Genomic DNA, 17227 nt, shown 5'->3' with positions numbered 1-17227 from the left:
GATCCCTATCATATGCAAGATTAATCCAGTCTCTATCATCATATCCCACCTCCCTCAAATCCATTTTAATATTATCCTCCCATCTACGTCTCGGCTTCCCCAAAGATCTTTTTCCCTCCGGTCTCTCAACTAACACACTATATACATTTTTGGATTAGCCCATACGTGCTACATGCCCTACCCTTCTCAAACGTCTGGATTTAACATAGATACAATGCTGTAAAAAAATGTTGTTTAACACAATTCTTAATGCAAATATAAACTAATAAACAGAAAAATCAATTATGTTAGATAGAATCTAATACGGGAGTTATCGCGTGACAACAACAGGTGCGAGTGATTCTGGGTTAAAGTAGTGCGTATTCTTTTAAAATTCGTTTCCTATGTTTACATTACTACAAATTCTGGATAACAGACTTAAGGTACGGTCACACATCGCTACTTTTGCAGCGCAACTTTTGTACTGCAGCTGCAAAAGTTGCGTGTCGTGTTCACACGTAAGCCAAAAGTAGCGCGCTGCATGCTACTTTTCGTGCTGCGCAACCCGAGTGCTGCAAAAGTTGCAACTGGAGGTTGCGAGTCTGTTCACACACAGTCATGCTGCAGGTTTCCATCTCCGTGTTGACTTCTCAATATACATTTTGTGGTTATGTTCGCATTATTAAGAAACTCATGTGAAAGCTTCCTTATCTATTATTTGCTTTTCTGTCGTATCTAGTATTCAGAAATTGACATTATTTTTACTATAAAGCTTTTAAAAACGCCTATATACTAAATGATAACCAACAGTATATTCACGTAATCAATGTTGGCAACCCTCCTGTTTGGAACTACGCTACAGAAAATTTAAAAAATGAATTATATCGTCAGCAATTATGCTCAGATTGTGTTGTGTATTTAATAACAGTTACAAATAATTTATTTTCATCACATTTAACATTAAAATATATCCAAACAATAAAAGTATCATTGGCACATTTGGGTGGTAACACTGGTTGCAACCGCAGCAAAAGTTTCAACAAAACCGATATCAAAAATGCTGCGGCTGCAACCCTGAGAACCCCGTTCATACGTCGCTACTTTTAAGCTGCATGCAGCATGGAAAAGTAGCAGGCAGCAAGTTCGGCAGCCGCTACTTTTCGGGTTGCACCGTTGTTCACACATCGCAGTACAAGACTTGCACAGTTTTTTGTACTGCAGTGCTGCAAAAGTAGTGACGTGTGACCGTACCTTTAAAGAAACATGACAGTAAGTAGTTCAAATCTAACTGAAAAAATGAAAACAGAATTCTAATTAAAAACGGACGAATTTTCTACATATTGGAAAATAGCGCAGTGACTTCAAATATTGGAAGGAAATGAATAGCTTATGGTTCAAAATGCGAAACTAGGTTGCAGGATGTGTCGTAATGTTGGTTCTGCCAGTGTTTTTTAAACAAGGACTAAGGCTTTCTATGGAGAGAAAAGATTGCAGTGTTTCGCGTTTTGGTAACAGTGATGAAAAAATAAGGCAATAAATATGAAAGAAAATATTTGATCACAAAAACAGTAATGCACATCAAGCATCAATTAACATTTTAGTCAATCGAAAGAAGAGAAGTTGCAGAAGACAGTTTCCACACAGGAAATAATTTGTCACGAAAACACGTTGTGTGTTCAGAATAGTGTACACTTTGGCAAAACTCAACAGTTCATTCTCTGATTTGCTAATTTTCTTAAGATATGGCAGACTATGAATGGTTTGGAGGTGGGCAGAATTCATCACTCATGTGCAGATATCGTGAAATACGTTTCAGAATCAATGAAAACCATTTTATTTAAATTCCAGTATATTAATTTTCATTCGTAGTTTTCTGTCCAAGGATAGGTACAGCGTTGCAAATCCAGCATTCTCCAATCTTGCCTCTTTTAAATCTATAACAACTCGCAATTTAAAGATTAACCAGTAAAGATTTGAGAAATGATTGACGAATTCACCAGTGTAAGTATCTGGATTAGAATTGTGTTTCCTGGTTCCTCTGAACCCAGTACATTCTTTTGTGATTTAGTGGAGATGAATAATATTTGTGCAAAGAATATTTTAGATGCAATATTCGACTGTTTGCATAAATATGGTTTCACAAAAGAGTGCAACTATTTCCTTTCCTTCACATATTTTGGGAAGAAAGAATGGGATGCAGCAATGTTGCTGAAGATGTTTCTGGATGTCCTCATCTGGCACTATAGTAACCATCGTTTGGATCTGGCAGTCAACGTGACTCATGAAATTAACGAAATTGATCACATGAAATATCTCTTTGGTCAACTTTACAGTTTGTATTCCTCCTCATCAAAAAAAAAAAAAAAATATGAACTGCAGAAAAGTGCATGTAAGATTAAAAGCCATTGAGCAAGTACTAGGAATTCGGTGGATTGCTTTTCAATAACCAGATCTGTTCGAGCTGTATAACATGTTTATGAAGCTCTTATTACCACTTTGAGGCAGTTAGTAACGATCCAAATGGAGATAGTAAAGATAAATATACTTACAAAGAACTTAATATGACACTGACTGGCAATTCTTTCGTAATGAACATTTATCTAATATTGTATGCCTGATAGAGCTTCAGGATCTATCATTAGACTTGCAGAAGTGCTCTATATCAATGTTATATGTTTATAACTACCAGTATTAGAAATCAAGTTCATATGTTTGATTCCGTGTCTTCAAATTGGGGTGAGAAAACTCAGGAAGCTGTGAAAACTGCATTTATTTAGGAATCTTCCATAATATTTCCATACATGAAGGAAAAGTAAAGGAAATTAAACAAGGGTAGTTTTACCGAAGTCTGAATAATAACACTGGTCAATAAAATTGAACACATTCTTTGTTAAAAGATAAAGAATGAATGATTCTTATAATATTCTTCGTGCTGATTTCAGATCTGTTTTCAAAATATTTCTATCACCCAGGGTTTTTGAGTAATTATATGAAATGTACTTCAGACTTTTCTAGTATTGATACCTTGTAACATTTTACCTAAAAATCTATTTATTTACCTCAAAAATGTGTGAAATAGATTTTAGGCTATACTTCGCTTGAGAAACATCTCTTTTGAGTGTTCAGCAGTAGTCTGACAATATTTGGGCTCCATTTTTCCTGGTAGCACCTTTCCATTTCAGAAAAATCCTGATGAAAATGCTCCCTATATTTGTCGCTCAGTACCCGAAGGTTTTGAGGAAAGAAAAAACTGATGAGAATCCAAAAAGTTATCTTGAGAGATACATGACACCCCATCACGTTATACATAGTTCTGAATCAGCTCGCTGACAAGTTCTGTGTAATCTTCTGAAAGTAGAAAGTAACAGTCTGTTGAATGATCCTTAGGTTCCTGGCATATCACTGGAACTCAAAAAGACATATGATGGTATCCTTTTAGCCAACCAATTAGACTAATAGAATTACATGGAGCAAACAGATTTCAGGGGCCCAGTTCTTGTCCTCATCTATTTTTCAATCATAATAACATTCGTAAGCTCTTTTAATTAGTGTAGTAAAATACACCTTTGTGCTTTCAAAGTTAATTAACCACAAACGTAACAAAAATTGTTTGTAATTTACACAGTATTTCGAGGTATGTTTCACTTTATAAGATACTTTTATCACACTTAAAATTAGGACAAAGAAAACACGGGTTAGGAAACTTGTTTCATGATTGTAAGTTCCAACTCAACTGAGAATTAACACTAACTCTCGCAGTCTTATGAGGAATAGAATTTATTTATGTCATCCTAGTATTATAAACAGGTCGTTACTACATCGAAAATCGTGCCTAATTGCCTTATTATAGCACGGATGACGTAATACCGGAAGGCTTGCTATCTTGGTTGTTTCTATGCATGACGTAACAAGAAATTAAATGCGAGATAGAAGGTAATATATCATTTATTTCCAATTTTTAACAATTTTGTATCACTTTTATAATATCACATAAAACAGTTCTGTGGTTCAGAGAAACTATATTAACAAAATAAAGGGACATTTGTAACATAACCCGCAAGATCATCTATTACTCTTCACTCAGTGCCAAGGCTAGGTACAACTAATCGATACAAACATATGAAGACAATTTGTCAGTTAAAGATCCCGAATTGAATTTCTTTCCTACAATTTATAATGAAGATGCCATAAAGTATTGTAACCAACTCGTGGCTAATCTTATTATGACACTTGTAAAAATTGTTGCACAAATGATAGTGAGTGCGGCAAACATTCATTCATGCCATAATCATCAAGATTATCCACTTGTTGCATAAATAACTATTTTATGAATTCTGACTTCACTTATCTAAAGTTATAGGTCAATTGTTAAAGCAATAAAATGAAAATTTTAAGTATTTTCTTTCCATTATCATGTTAATGACTGTATATAGCAATAAAAATAAATTGATTTTTCTAAAATTACAAAAAAAAAATGGTGAGTGGTAGAAAAATTGTGACTTCATTTTTGGAATTAGCAGATGACATAAATAAGAAACAGCAGAAATTGTACATTTAACAAAATCATTGTTGACCAATGTAATCTCGCAGCACTTATGTAAACAACACTAGCTGCACATTGCTCTAAAAGTGGTATTGTAGAAACACACACAGAAATCAAATTCAGAGGGTTGATGAAAAATCTATAAGTTCTCGATAATAGCAAATGGCCGACTGATCCAGATGTTTAACAAGTTTAAAATATGATTTTCGGGGGAATCTGGGGACCCATTTTCTAAAATATGTTTCTATAGTTGTAGAAAGATTGTACAAGTGTTCTATTGTTAGATCACATTGTTTTTCACACGATGTAAGAGAGATCCTTTGGTGGAAATATACCATTATTCTCTGTCAACATCTATATCATCGCTCTTTCACATTTCTATAATCTCAGATGATGGTATGACAAGACTCCCATTATTCTTTCGTTAAAAAAAAAAGGGAAAAGATATTTTGTTTAGTGCTGGTATGTACCATAAATTGAGCCTTTAGATTTATTACACCATATTTTCTTAATGATTTAACAACAAAGCCAGCAATGCATACAATCACATTTTCACAATATTCTGTCATTGAGAATGATGTAAGAATGAGGGAACTGTAATGAATGTCTGCAGTTGTAAGTTCTAAAGAGTCATATCGCCTCTGATTCTCAAAACACTGAGGATTATTATTACATTGCGTTAAATGTTTGGGAAATACCATTGGGTATATGTTGTTGTTTTCTAATGCCAGGCGTTTGACAATAAAGTCATTTGACCTCTTGCACTCCAATATTTTTCAAAGATATTATCATGGTCAGCCACTGAAGTACCTTTTTAGCGGACATACCCCTCTTTGTAATATACATAACTCAAATAAGTTATTTACGTATTTTCTAACGTATATAAAATAACATGAGTAAAAATATTTCATGTATTTGGTCATTGGAAATAAAAATAAACTAATAAATATCTTTATGAGCAATATAAAGCATTTATATTTAAAGCAATGCTTAAGTTACAGTACTTAGATTTATTTATTATACTTAGAAATATAGTTACAGTGAAGGGGGTTGTTCACTAAGAAAATGCCTATATACCCAATGGTATTTTCTAAACTTCGAATGCTTTATAGAAACAATCATTTGTGCTCCCATAACTTGGCATCGTGCAAACCTGTGCAGGAGGTTTCAAATTTGTACACAACACCAGCGTCAATTTTGTGTCTAGATATAAAAGTACAACATCTTTGAATATAGTGAACACATTGATCACATCAATGGCAGAATGTAAATGCGCATTTATTAAAATGAAGTGTTTGCACCAACAAGAAATTCTCTACTGCTAAAGACCATAGCAAATTTAATATTTCTACAAAATAATGGACACCCTCTCCATTCACCCAGAAGGACATGTAAGGATATGGATAGGGAAAGGAAGACTCCATGTTTATGTCACAACTAGAAGGCCACGACTCACTGAAAATAGGAAGTTGGAAGACATCCCAGGAATGGAAGCACTGCTTCTAAACTTGCAGGTATGGTTGTAGGCCTACATGTGTAACTGTAATTCGATATAGGTACTGGTAGTGTGTATGTACTGAGGATTCATTCATTCATAGTTTTGTGCCTAGGGGCAGGTCTTTCACTGCAAACACAGCATTCTCCAATTTTTTCCTATTTTTTTGTCTTCCTGGATGGTATGTGCAACATAATTTTATCTTCATACAGTACACAGGTACATCTAAACTTCTATTTCGAGCATTGATTTAGCATGTTTAGTATCTAACATGCTATAAATTGAATTGTACAGACCCAGAAACAAAATTTGGGCCACCTGAATTTTCCAAGTTCCAGTTATAACATATTGTGCATGCTTAGTAAGACTGAGCATACGCAGTATGTTATAACTAGAACTTGGAAAATTTCTGGGTCTGTATCAAACTCACACCTAAAAAATCAAGGAGTGAAAATTTAATATTTATCTTCTTACAAATACGTACTAGTAACTTATTTTAATTACTTACCATAATACCACACATCATAATTGTTATGGAAATTAAGAACAATATGCCACAATTTATCAAGAGGCTCAGCAACACTTAACATGGACTGAAGGACAAGAAATGGTGAGGGATCAAAATCCAGCAATTGTTCTTCTTCATTAATAGCCTGAAAGAATACAAAAAGGGAACTATAAATACAAATTTAATTCTTAAAACAACAATTTAAGTCAAAATATGTCACTTTTTCCACATTGTAATTCAAACTTCTTCCCCTCCCCCAATGGCAGAACTTCACTTGCGTCATTCACTCAACTCCCCCCTCTAAGAAAGTAATACTGTAAACCTTCTTGCGATTATAACATTGCCTTTGATGTACAGTATTATGGAGGCAATATACACAGAACAGTCCACCACTTTGGAGTAGTGATCAGCATGCCTGACTGCGAAACTAGCAAGCCCAGGATCGAATCTTGGTTGGAACAAGTTGCCTGGTTGAGGTTTAATCTATGGTTTCCTCTCAGCCCATTAAGAGAAAATGTTGAGTAACTATCAGAGCCAGACATGGGGCTCATGTTGGTGTCAGTGGACCTATCTTCATTCATCCTGTGTACTTCCATACTCATGTCATCCTATCATACAAGACTAACAGAATTCGATCCAAGGGGTGCCCTAACCTCAGAACAGGATTCTTCATCATAATCAGGCAGCTTCATTCATATAGCTTTTACCATTTGGTGCGCCCAAACTAGAGTTGGAACTTTGGTACAAAATATGGAAGAACAAGAAACGCTCAACCTTGTGTTTCGGCTGCACTATGCTGTTTGTATCCACACGCTTTGCAAGATGTTGGAAAATATTGTATGAATGATGGACATGGAATGGAAACATGTGCTGCATAAACATGTGCTGCTTCTCTGCAATTCCAATTAATCACCAATAAAATATATCAATATGCGCGGTGTTAGAAAAAAAAAACAAACACGCACGCACGCACACATACACACCAGAAGATTACGATTCAATAGTGAATATTTGTAGGAGAAATGGGAGTACCCTGCAAAAACCTAGTACTGAGCTTCGTCTTTGTCCACTTGGGCCCATCGAAATTCGAACCTGGGCTACTAGCGTGAAAAGCTGATGCTTTGCCATTTAGTTAATGAGGACCTTGTAATTCAAACTTTTAATGAAAACTTTTAAAACTAATGTGATAACAATAAATCAATGGTTCAGAGCAATACCACTACCACTATTGGCGCTGTTAGTTATGATAGTATTGCTCTGACCCGTTAAAATATACATAAATTTACGCACCTCTGCTTCTTTTTTATCTTCGTTTAAAAAGCTCATTATTTCTTCTACTGTTTGTGCATTTTCTTCCATTTCTTCCTTTGTCAGGATTGGTGGATCTTTCTTCTTGAAAATTTCCAATTCCTTTTGATGCAACAAAAGCCTGAAAAAAAAAAAAAAAAAAAAATCTTGTTGTAATAGGAAGCAGGTACTTAATATCAAATCATATAAATTGAATTTCCCATATTACAACTAATAATGATTAACTACCAAACAAAAATAAGATGCAGCAACTGTAACAGTATATTAAATATGAAATTCCATTTGCAAGCATTAACAGGCAGGATGTTATAAATAGTATCAAATAGTTTACATATAGCCTAAATGTAAAAAAAAAAAATAATAATAATAAAAGTTATAATATACTGCAGGCCTAACTATGTTAGTACTTATAGGGTATAGTTCGAAATACTTAGGTATATTCACAAATGCGCGCACGCACGCACACACACACACTCACACACACACTCTCTCTCTCTCTCTCTCTCTTTCAGAATAATTTATCTCTTTTTATCACACTGATATTAGAATATAATCTACCAACATAGCAATACAAGACATCAATATTGTAACAAGCCAAATTCAGAGTTTTTCTCTCAGAATTAGAATTATCAATGTGCCTTGTAAATCTTACCAGCCCATATTGCTTTGTTTTCTAATTACATATAATAATAGTGAAGACCAAAGGTTTCGAATGCTCTGTAAGTTTTATTTCTATGATGCAGATACCTGAGGTCGCAATAGTAGTGATAATTATTACTGGTATCAGAAATATTAGCACTCACTTCACATCAAAGTCAGCCCGTTTTGATTTCAAGACTCCTTCCACCATGTCTCTACGATGAGAGAGTCGAGCCTGACTAAGTTCTAACACAGCTTCCATATCTTTAGGCCATAAGAAAGTTCTGGAGTTCAGCTGAATATCTTCCTCTGTAAATTAAGTGTTTAATAACAGTCTTCTATAAAAAGATAAAGATTCTCGACTCAAAGCATACTGTGCATGAGCATAGAAAAATAACAGAATGATTAATCTTTCTCGGTCAAAATAAAATGATGTCGTTTTTCATATAGTATCCTCAAAAATGTTTTCTGCAAGCAGACAAGCAGTCATGCATTTGTACTACAAGTTTATAGTCACATTTGAATTTCTCCATGTAGTTCAACAAACTAATACTTACGTAAAGATTAATTTTTTTAGGCCTACAGAATTATCTGTTATGGTTACCATCGGTTATTAATGGAGATAAATTCGCTCCAGTGCCGGGATCGAACCCGGATCCTCGGTTCTCTGCACTGAGTGCTCTAACCACTGAGCTATGCCGGGGCTCAATCCACAGCACAAGATCGAATCTTTCTCCTTTGACATTTTCCTTTTGTGGCCTTACTCCATGTTCGACATATATGTTGATACACATATTAAGTCAACTGTCATCATACAAGGAATGCACTCATTTGAGTGACTTGGTGGCCAGGACTCCACAGTATATACAGTGTTGGAGAATAATCTACGTAATTTGATGTTTAACTGCAGTTACCTCATTGAGTTTTAATAAAAACATTTAGTGAAAATTATCTAAGAATTTCATATTATAAATGTATGCAATTCTTCCTTACGTGGCAATAAAGCATGCTGCATGAGAAATAATACATTTTCAGCTGTGGTTCGGATTTTCTCTCTCAAGTTGTACATGGTTACGTCACGACATTCATTAAGATAGTTCTGCAGCTCAACAAGTTCTGCTGTTGTTTCTGGGAGTTCACTGGCTCTGTTTGACATCATGTCAAAAGTATCACAAATCCTAAGTGCAAAACAATAAAACATACAGTATTTTTCAAGTAATGAATCCATTTATGTACCAGTAAGCTAATGTACACATCCTCTGCTCTTTCTCTCTCTATCTAAACTTCAATGACTACTAATTCTCTACACACATTATAATGGAGTAATGGTGGAACGAATATGGATATAAATGAAGAAGAAAGCAATGGTGAATTGATTTTATGAGGTATATGGATTGGACTTGTTCCACTGCTGGTGATTTCCTTTTTAATCATTGTGTAAAGTGCATGTCAAAGAAAACAAAGTTAACAGCGCTCAGAGAAATTCTATCCCATTACAGTTCTAATGCAATCTAAAGGAAATCAAACTCATACTATTTTATTGAGCTGATGAACAAAAATAAAAAAACAAAAGTTACTTACTCTCTATTGTGAGTTCGACTATTATCAACATGGTAATTAACAAGGTATGTTCTTAAGTCATCTACCATTTTCCACAGAGTATCATTGAGTTCACTACAGTCGATGCTGACAAAATTGAGAGGAACTGTACGTCTCAGAAAAAATATCTCATCTCTCAGTTCTTCATACTTTTCAATTCTTCTAGTAAAATCCTGAAAACATAAGAATATGTCTAACTTTTTACTTTATTGTTAGAGGCTATGAGATTTTTGAGGAAAAAACATGTTTTCAGCATCTCTGATGATGAAAAAAGTGATTGTGACATATCATCTCTCTGTGTATAATCTGACCAAGTGGTTCGTGCTCCTGCCATGTTGCGGCAAAAAGTGGAAACAATAGATACCCGGGAAAGGGGGTGGGAGGAAGTACAGTCAGAGTGCTGGTACATCAGTAGTCTGAAATCGCGTGTATCATGCCTTACACTGTTATACTCACAATGTGTTCAAAGAGGGCTGTGATTCATGCTGAAGTGTGCAGATACATATGAGTCATTCTACGTCAAATCGAACAAAATCAGGTGATAATTGATATTAGGGTCTCCAATGTTTCTCAAACTCTATCAGTGTATTCTAATGGATAAAATATAAGGCATGCATAGTTTCGTTTGTCAGAGAAAATTATATTTCAGTCATTATTAATTATCAAATTTATCAAAATTTTGCGCATCTCTTCAGTTAAAACTAAGCTTATCTCTGGTTACATTCATCATAGAGAATTGCCATATATGTCAATTTAAAGGTAAAATGAAACCCTTTTTTTACATAATTTACTTTATAGAGTTAAAAATTGAGATCCCCTGCACAGGGAAACATGTTAAGTCTTCAACGGTCACTAGGGCGGCATAGGAGTCACTGATGACCAGAATGGCTTGGCAAGTGGAAGGACCAGCCCTCTCTGTAGGGGATAGTACACAGAGGAGCATATTTCGATATTCTGAGGTGGCAGTCCCACCACCAAACTAAATCCTATGTAGAGCTCATAACGCAATGAGGAAAAATTTATCTTACTGTTAATTTCCAGGTTCAAGCAGGACTGATAATACTGGTAATACGACCACTCAGACATGAAAACAGATTAAGAAACGGTGCAGGAATAGGAATTCTAATAAAAAATAAAATAAAAAATTTCATAGACTTCTACAAATTTGTCAGCAAAAGAATTATAACATATAGATATAAAAAAAACTAGATATTATATTACAATATTAGGTGTCTACACCCCAGAGGCAGGGGTGTATTTTGCAGACTACCGGGGCTACCAGCAGTAGCCCAAGGAAATTACAAAAGAAAAAGTTTATAATATAACATAATGTAATAATTTTGTATTATTAGTTTTACCATAGTAATTAAAATTAAAGTAATTGTTAGATTTATATGCGCTCTCTACTCTCGAAAAGAAACAAGTTGTCAAGGCGGCATCGCTAGAGAAACCGCTTGCTACGTGAGGTAGCCTGTGACCGTTTCGCTCACGCTGTCCTTCGCACAACTGCCCGTCCCCCCCTCTCCCTTCTGTTTCCATCGTGCACTGTAGACCGGGTGAGTTGCCGCTCTCGTGATCGGTTTCTTCGCAGGCGCGAAGTAGCAATACGCTTAGTACGCTAGCAATTGAATGTGATTGTGTTCTTGCAGTGCATTATTTTAAATCTGTGATTTGTTCGAGTGTCTAAGAGTTATATTAATTGTGAATTATTAAGTTTTTAATTTCCCAATTAAGTGATATTGTGAAAAATATGGCAGAACAAGTTTCTGGAGAGGTTTGTGTTGAAAATGACTGTGTAATAGAAGGTTTATTAAAAGTGCCTTTTAACCGTCGTACATAACAACGAGAAAGTTGAAACTGTGAAAATGGAAAGACCAACTCCTGAGTTAAATTTGTCCATGGACGTAAAAGAAAAACAGCGAGAGTACACATGCCATTTCACTTCAACATCATATGGTAAGTGGAATTGGTTGTGTGGTACTTCTAAACTGTCTAAACTATTTTGCTGGCCATGTTTGTTATTTAGCCGCGAAACTAATGTGTGGTCAAAAGAGGCAGTCCTAGAATACGACAAATCAAAAGCTCATATTTGTAGTAGCATGAACTTTGCAAACTTTGGAAAGACAAGAATTGATTTACAGCTAGATAAGCGAAAAGGTCTACACATAAACCAACACAATGCTCTTGTGAAAAAAAAATCGGGAGATTTTACTGCATCTTATTAACGCTGTCTGCTTTCTAGGAAAACAAGAATTGGCTTTTCGGGGTCATAACGAGAGTGTGGAATCAGACAATATAGGAAATTATATTGAATATTTAAGTTCCTTAAGTGAATTTGACCATTTACAGGCCAATCATCTTGAGAGTTCAACAGTATTTCGTGGTACTTCTCTCGCAATTCAGAATGACTTAATATTTACTATAAGTGGGGTTATGATAAAGAACATAAAACCTTTTGTGGCCATTGTTGTTGATGAAACAAGTTACTGCTCTAATCAGAGTCAATTGTCCACTGTTTTAAGATACGTCGACAGTACTGCCAATGTTCAAGAACGGTTTATAGGATTCACAAATGTCAGTTCGGACAAAACTGCTGCTGCTTTGTTTCAGCATGTGGAAGGTGTTATAGCAGAATACAATGTCGGCAATAACTTAATTGCACAGACATACGATGGTGCTTCAGTTATGGCGGGAAATATTAATGGCTTAAAAACAAAAGTTCAAGAAAAGTATCCTCAAGCACTATTTGTCCATTGTTACAGCCATGTTCCCAATTTAGTTTTGCAACAAACTACTTCATCCATTCCAGAATGCCGCATTTTTTTCAAAACACTGTCGGGTTTAGCTGCATTTTTCTCATCATCTCCTAAAAGATCAGAAAACTCAAGGAATTTATGAACAAGAAACTCCCAAAAGTAGCACCAACTAGATTGAATTTTACATCTCGGCTTGTAAATACAGTAAAGGAATACAGAGAAAAACGGACTGCTTTCTTTAAAAATATCATTTGTAATGACTCTGAAGAAAACTGGGATGATGCTGTAAATGTGCAGGCTCAAGGATATTCGAATTTTTTCACACAGTTTCAGAATATATTTCTTCTTGAAGTCTATGCTAGAGTGTTCGCACATACAGATGTGCTCTACAATATTCTTCAGACAAAAAGTCTAGACATAGCATACTACTTGCAAGAGGTATCAAAGTTTAAAAAAAAATACTATATCCGAGTTCAGACGTAGTGGGTTTCCGTCCATATGGAGTAATATGGAAAATGAAAATTCTTCAGCCAATACAGTGGAACCACCATTAAAGCGAAGAAAAGGAGATGAAGAATTGAAATACAGGCAGCTGTACTACAGCATACTAGATCGTATGCACATGGAAATTACTGACAGATTTTCTGATTATGGAAAGCTTCAGTTCACACATCTTCTAGATTCTCAAAAATTTTCTGCTTATAGAGAAAACTTCCCGAATGAGGCACTAAACAAATTATTTCAGTCCTATAACAGTCACTTTGATCAAGTACGTTTGAAAAATGAATTAAGTGTAATATATTCAGCAGAAGTCTTTGATTTTTCGAACAAACCTATCCATGAAATATTATCTGCCATATATGAAAACCAGCTGAACCAAGTTATTCCTGAAGTCCTTAAATTGGCAACATTAATTGTGACAATACCAGCTACGTCAGCATCGGTAGAAAGAACATTTTCTGCGTTGAAGAGAATAAAATCCTACTGTAGATCAACTCATACACAAGAACGTTTATCCGGCTTGGCACTGATGTCCACTGAAAAGTCATTTCTACAGAAACTTCGCAAGCGGCCCAACTGTAATTTCAATGACGAAGTCATCAAAGTATTTTCGTCCCAATCAAGACGTCTGGAATTCACATATAAATAGGTAAGGAATTTTATTATAGGTTTTTTAAAATATATTTTGTGTAATAATAGGGTCAGTGGTAGCAGGGGCGTATTTTGCGGGCTACCGGGGCTACCGGCGGTAGCCCAAGGAAATTACAAAAGAAAAAGTTTATAATATAACATAATGTAATAATTTTGTATTATTAGTTTTACCATAGTAATTTAAATTAAAGTAATTGTTAGATATATTTTGTGTAATAATTGGGTCAGCGGTAGCCCAAACCCTTTAACCAGTATACGCCACTGAGTGGTAGCCCAAACCCTTTAACCAGTATACGCCACTGCCCAGAGGAAGGAAAGTTGCAAAAAGGGAAACTTTTTATAGAGAGTTGCAGAATGAAATAGATACATTAAATCAAAATGACTACATCTTATTAGCTGGGGATTTCAATGTCAGAATTGGCAATAAACAAGTAACGGGTTGTATTGGTACAAATGGTGAACGAGCTATAAATCAAAATGGCAAAACTATAATAGATTTTGTAACAACTAATGCTCTTACTGTAGCCAATAATTTTTTCCGACATAAGAATATTCACAAATATACGAAGCTGAGTCAAAAAGTAACTTTAATATGTTTTTTATTAAGACATTATGTACACTAGAATTAAAAACAATCACTTTTCAACGTAGTCCCCCCCCCCCATGTTCAATGCACGTGTGCCACCATTTCTCTAATGCCTGTATTCCACGAGAAAAAGTTTTTCTGACTGTGTAACCACTCATGCACCACCTCTTTCACCTCATCGTCATTGCAAAACTTCTTGCCACATAGTGTCTTCTTATAAATAAGGAAAGGCAAACAAAGTATCAGTTGCCATAGGTACTCCTAGCAGAAGACTTAGACCTAGGATACTTCACCACTGAAGATGTCTGCTGCAGTAGTAGAATATCTGGGAATATCTATACCAGTAGACCACGGCATCTTAGCCCGAAGTTCCATACCAAATAAACAGCAGTGCTGAGAGGAACTCATAATCAATAATATAGAATATGATGTAAATGACATAGAGGTTAAAGCCCATGGGCTGGGAAAATCGTAATACAGCGAACGCTAAGCTCCGCCCATGACCCTTTTCCACTTTTCCCTACAACTCACCAGACACTCTAGCGGGAAAGAGTGGAAATAGGGGTTTATGGTGGGGTGACATCTAGTGGAGGAAAGTGGAACAAAAAGAGTGAATGTGGCATCTACGAAGCAAAAGAGGAACTTCGTCCTGTCTCTCCTCTCTCTCTCTCCAGCCTCTCTTCCTTGCTTTATGTCTCTCTCTTTTTTTTTTCTTATGACTTTGCAGAAGGTAGTATTTGATCCTTCGATTTTCCTAACGAAACGCACGCACGCTTTTTGGTCACACTTTAGACCTCTCGGCTATTGAAACGAGTTGGTAGTAGAAGGGAAAATGAATCTATTTATGATCAAGGGAACTGCCATAACGAATTGCAGAAATGCAATGTGACGCAGGGGACAATGACCGAATTGCGTGGGTAGAAAGTGGTGGGCTTATGAATTTAGCTTGGTAGGGGTTGACTGCAGGGGTGGCATAAGTGTTAACGCACGCTGGTAGAGCTTCATTGTGTCCGTGTCCAGCTTCGAATACAGACGGAACGACATGTTGTGATGAGCCGTCACGTGGCGGGTCCTGATTACAGCAAACAAGGCTCTGGTGATTATTGTATTACTTCGAGGACAGTGCAAAGTTAACAGGTGAGTGTTGTTTCATTCAAAGTATGTGTTAGTTCGAGGAAAAAATGTAGTGTTGAATGCACATTACATGTGGTTGTGTTGTGTGGAAATACGTGCGAGGCGGTAGGCAGTGATCCATGTGTTACTTCGAGGAAAAAAATAAAATACGAAATATGTGCGAGGTGGTAGGCAGTGATCCACCGAAGCAGGGGCAGATAGTAGAGAGAGACAGTAGAGAGAGAGAGAGAGAGAGAGCAGGCGAGCGAGGTACCGAGCGGAGAGGGTGGGGATAACTTCCCCTATTGGCGTTTGCTGTATTACGATTTATATCCAAGCCCATAAACTAATGAAAAAACTAAATCAAGATGAAAAAGATAACTTAAACCTCAATCCAATACTGGAGAAGAAATGGTTGGAGTTCTTCCAAAATTTATGAACAATGAATAATTATAACCGAGAATGACTCACTGAGACCATAATGGGCCTTATACTTGTTTGGATGAATAATAATAATAATAATAATAATAATAATAATAATAATAATAATAATAATAATAATAATAATAAATTGATAGAATTTGTAGCTGCTTGTGATGAAAATATTGACTCTATTCAAATGAAAAAATTGGAAAAAGCTACTAATAGAATCAAAAATAGAAAATCCCCAGGAAGTGATTGATGCCCCAATTACATTTTATCAGAGATTTCTGGACTTTATTAATATCTGGTGGAAATTTAGACATGTTTCAGAGGAATGGAAAGATGCATTAATTTGTACCAATCTTTAAGAAGGGTGATAAGAAAAATTTCAATAACTATAGGGGAATTATTAGTCTTCTCAACTCAGGCTATAAGATATATGCAAAAATTATTGCACAAAGAATGAATAAAATTGCAGAGTCATTATTATCGGAAGAACAGTAGATTCCGAAAGAATTGGTCCTATATTCATAACATTTTCATTTTAGCACAGATAATTGAAAAAAATGTTGAATTTAATATACAGACAATAAAACAATGCCAGTTACAGTACTGATATATGGTGCTGAAACATGGACTCTCACTCAAGTGTAACAGAAAAGACTGGAAGCTGCTGAGATGCGAAATGTTCAAGCATTGACAGGGCATACAATACTAGACCACATTCGAAATAAAGACATTAGACAGAAATTGCAAATGGAGTGCATAACTACTGTAACAATTGAGAAATATCGACAAAACTGGTTGGTCCAAGTAAATATTACGAATAATGAAAGAATCCCATTACGAGTATGGCAATGCAGACCGAATGGAAGAAGAGCACATGGAAGACCAAGGAAGTGGTGTGGTGGGGTGGGATGGGGTGGGGGTGAGGGTGGAGTGGGAGTGGTGGTGGTCTCAATTTTGGGGTTGTAGAGAATGCCTTTTGTATGTAATTCCGAGAATAAAAGTTCATCTTTTTATTTGAATGTGCATTAAATGATTATATACTGATATAGGTATGTACTCTATTTTGAATAACAGTTCAACACACAACATTTGCAACATGATCAAGAAAATGAAATGT

The 17227-nt window shown here is 35.5% G+C and overlaps 1 protein-coding gene across 1 annotated transcript in view; it reads right to left on the bottom strand.

The window, feature by feature from the left end:
* Positions 1 to 17227, bottom strand: part of Dnah3 (dynein heavy chain 3, axonemal) — a 367976-nt gene that overhangs the window by 280779 nt on the left and 69970 nt on the right. The window contains exons 12-16 of the mRNA XM_069827040.1: positions 10054 to 10244; positions 9466 to 9650; positions 8637 to 8781; positions 7816 to 7954; positions 6526 to 6670 (exon numbers count right to left, since the gene is read on the bottom strand). Coding sequence (XP_069683141.1) covers positions 6526 to 6670; positions 7816 to 7954; positions 8637 to 8781; positions 9466 to 9650; positions 10054 to 10244 — 805 coding nt within the window. The remainder of the gene's footprint in view (positions 1 to 6525; positions 6671 to 7815; positions 7955 to 8636; positions 8782 to 9465; positions 9651 to 10053; positions 10245 to 17227) is intronic.

Source organism: Periplaneta americana, chromosome 1 (genome assembly GCF_040183065.1).
Source record: "Periplaneta americana isolate PAMFEO1 chromosome 1, P.americana_PAMFEO1_priV1, whole genome shotgun sequence".
Classification (NCBI taxonomy): Eukaryota; Metazoa; Arthropoda; class Insecta; order Blattodea; family Blattidae; genus Periplaneta; species Periplaneta americana.
The sequence above is the reverse complement of the archived record's forward strand: the minus strand, read 5'-3'. Positions and strand labels throughout refer to the sequence as shown.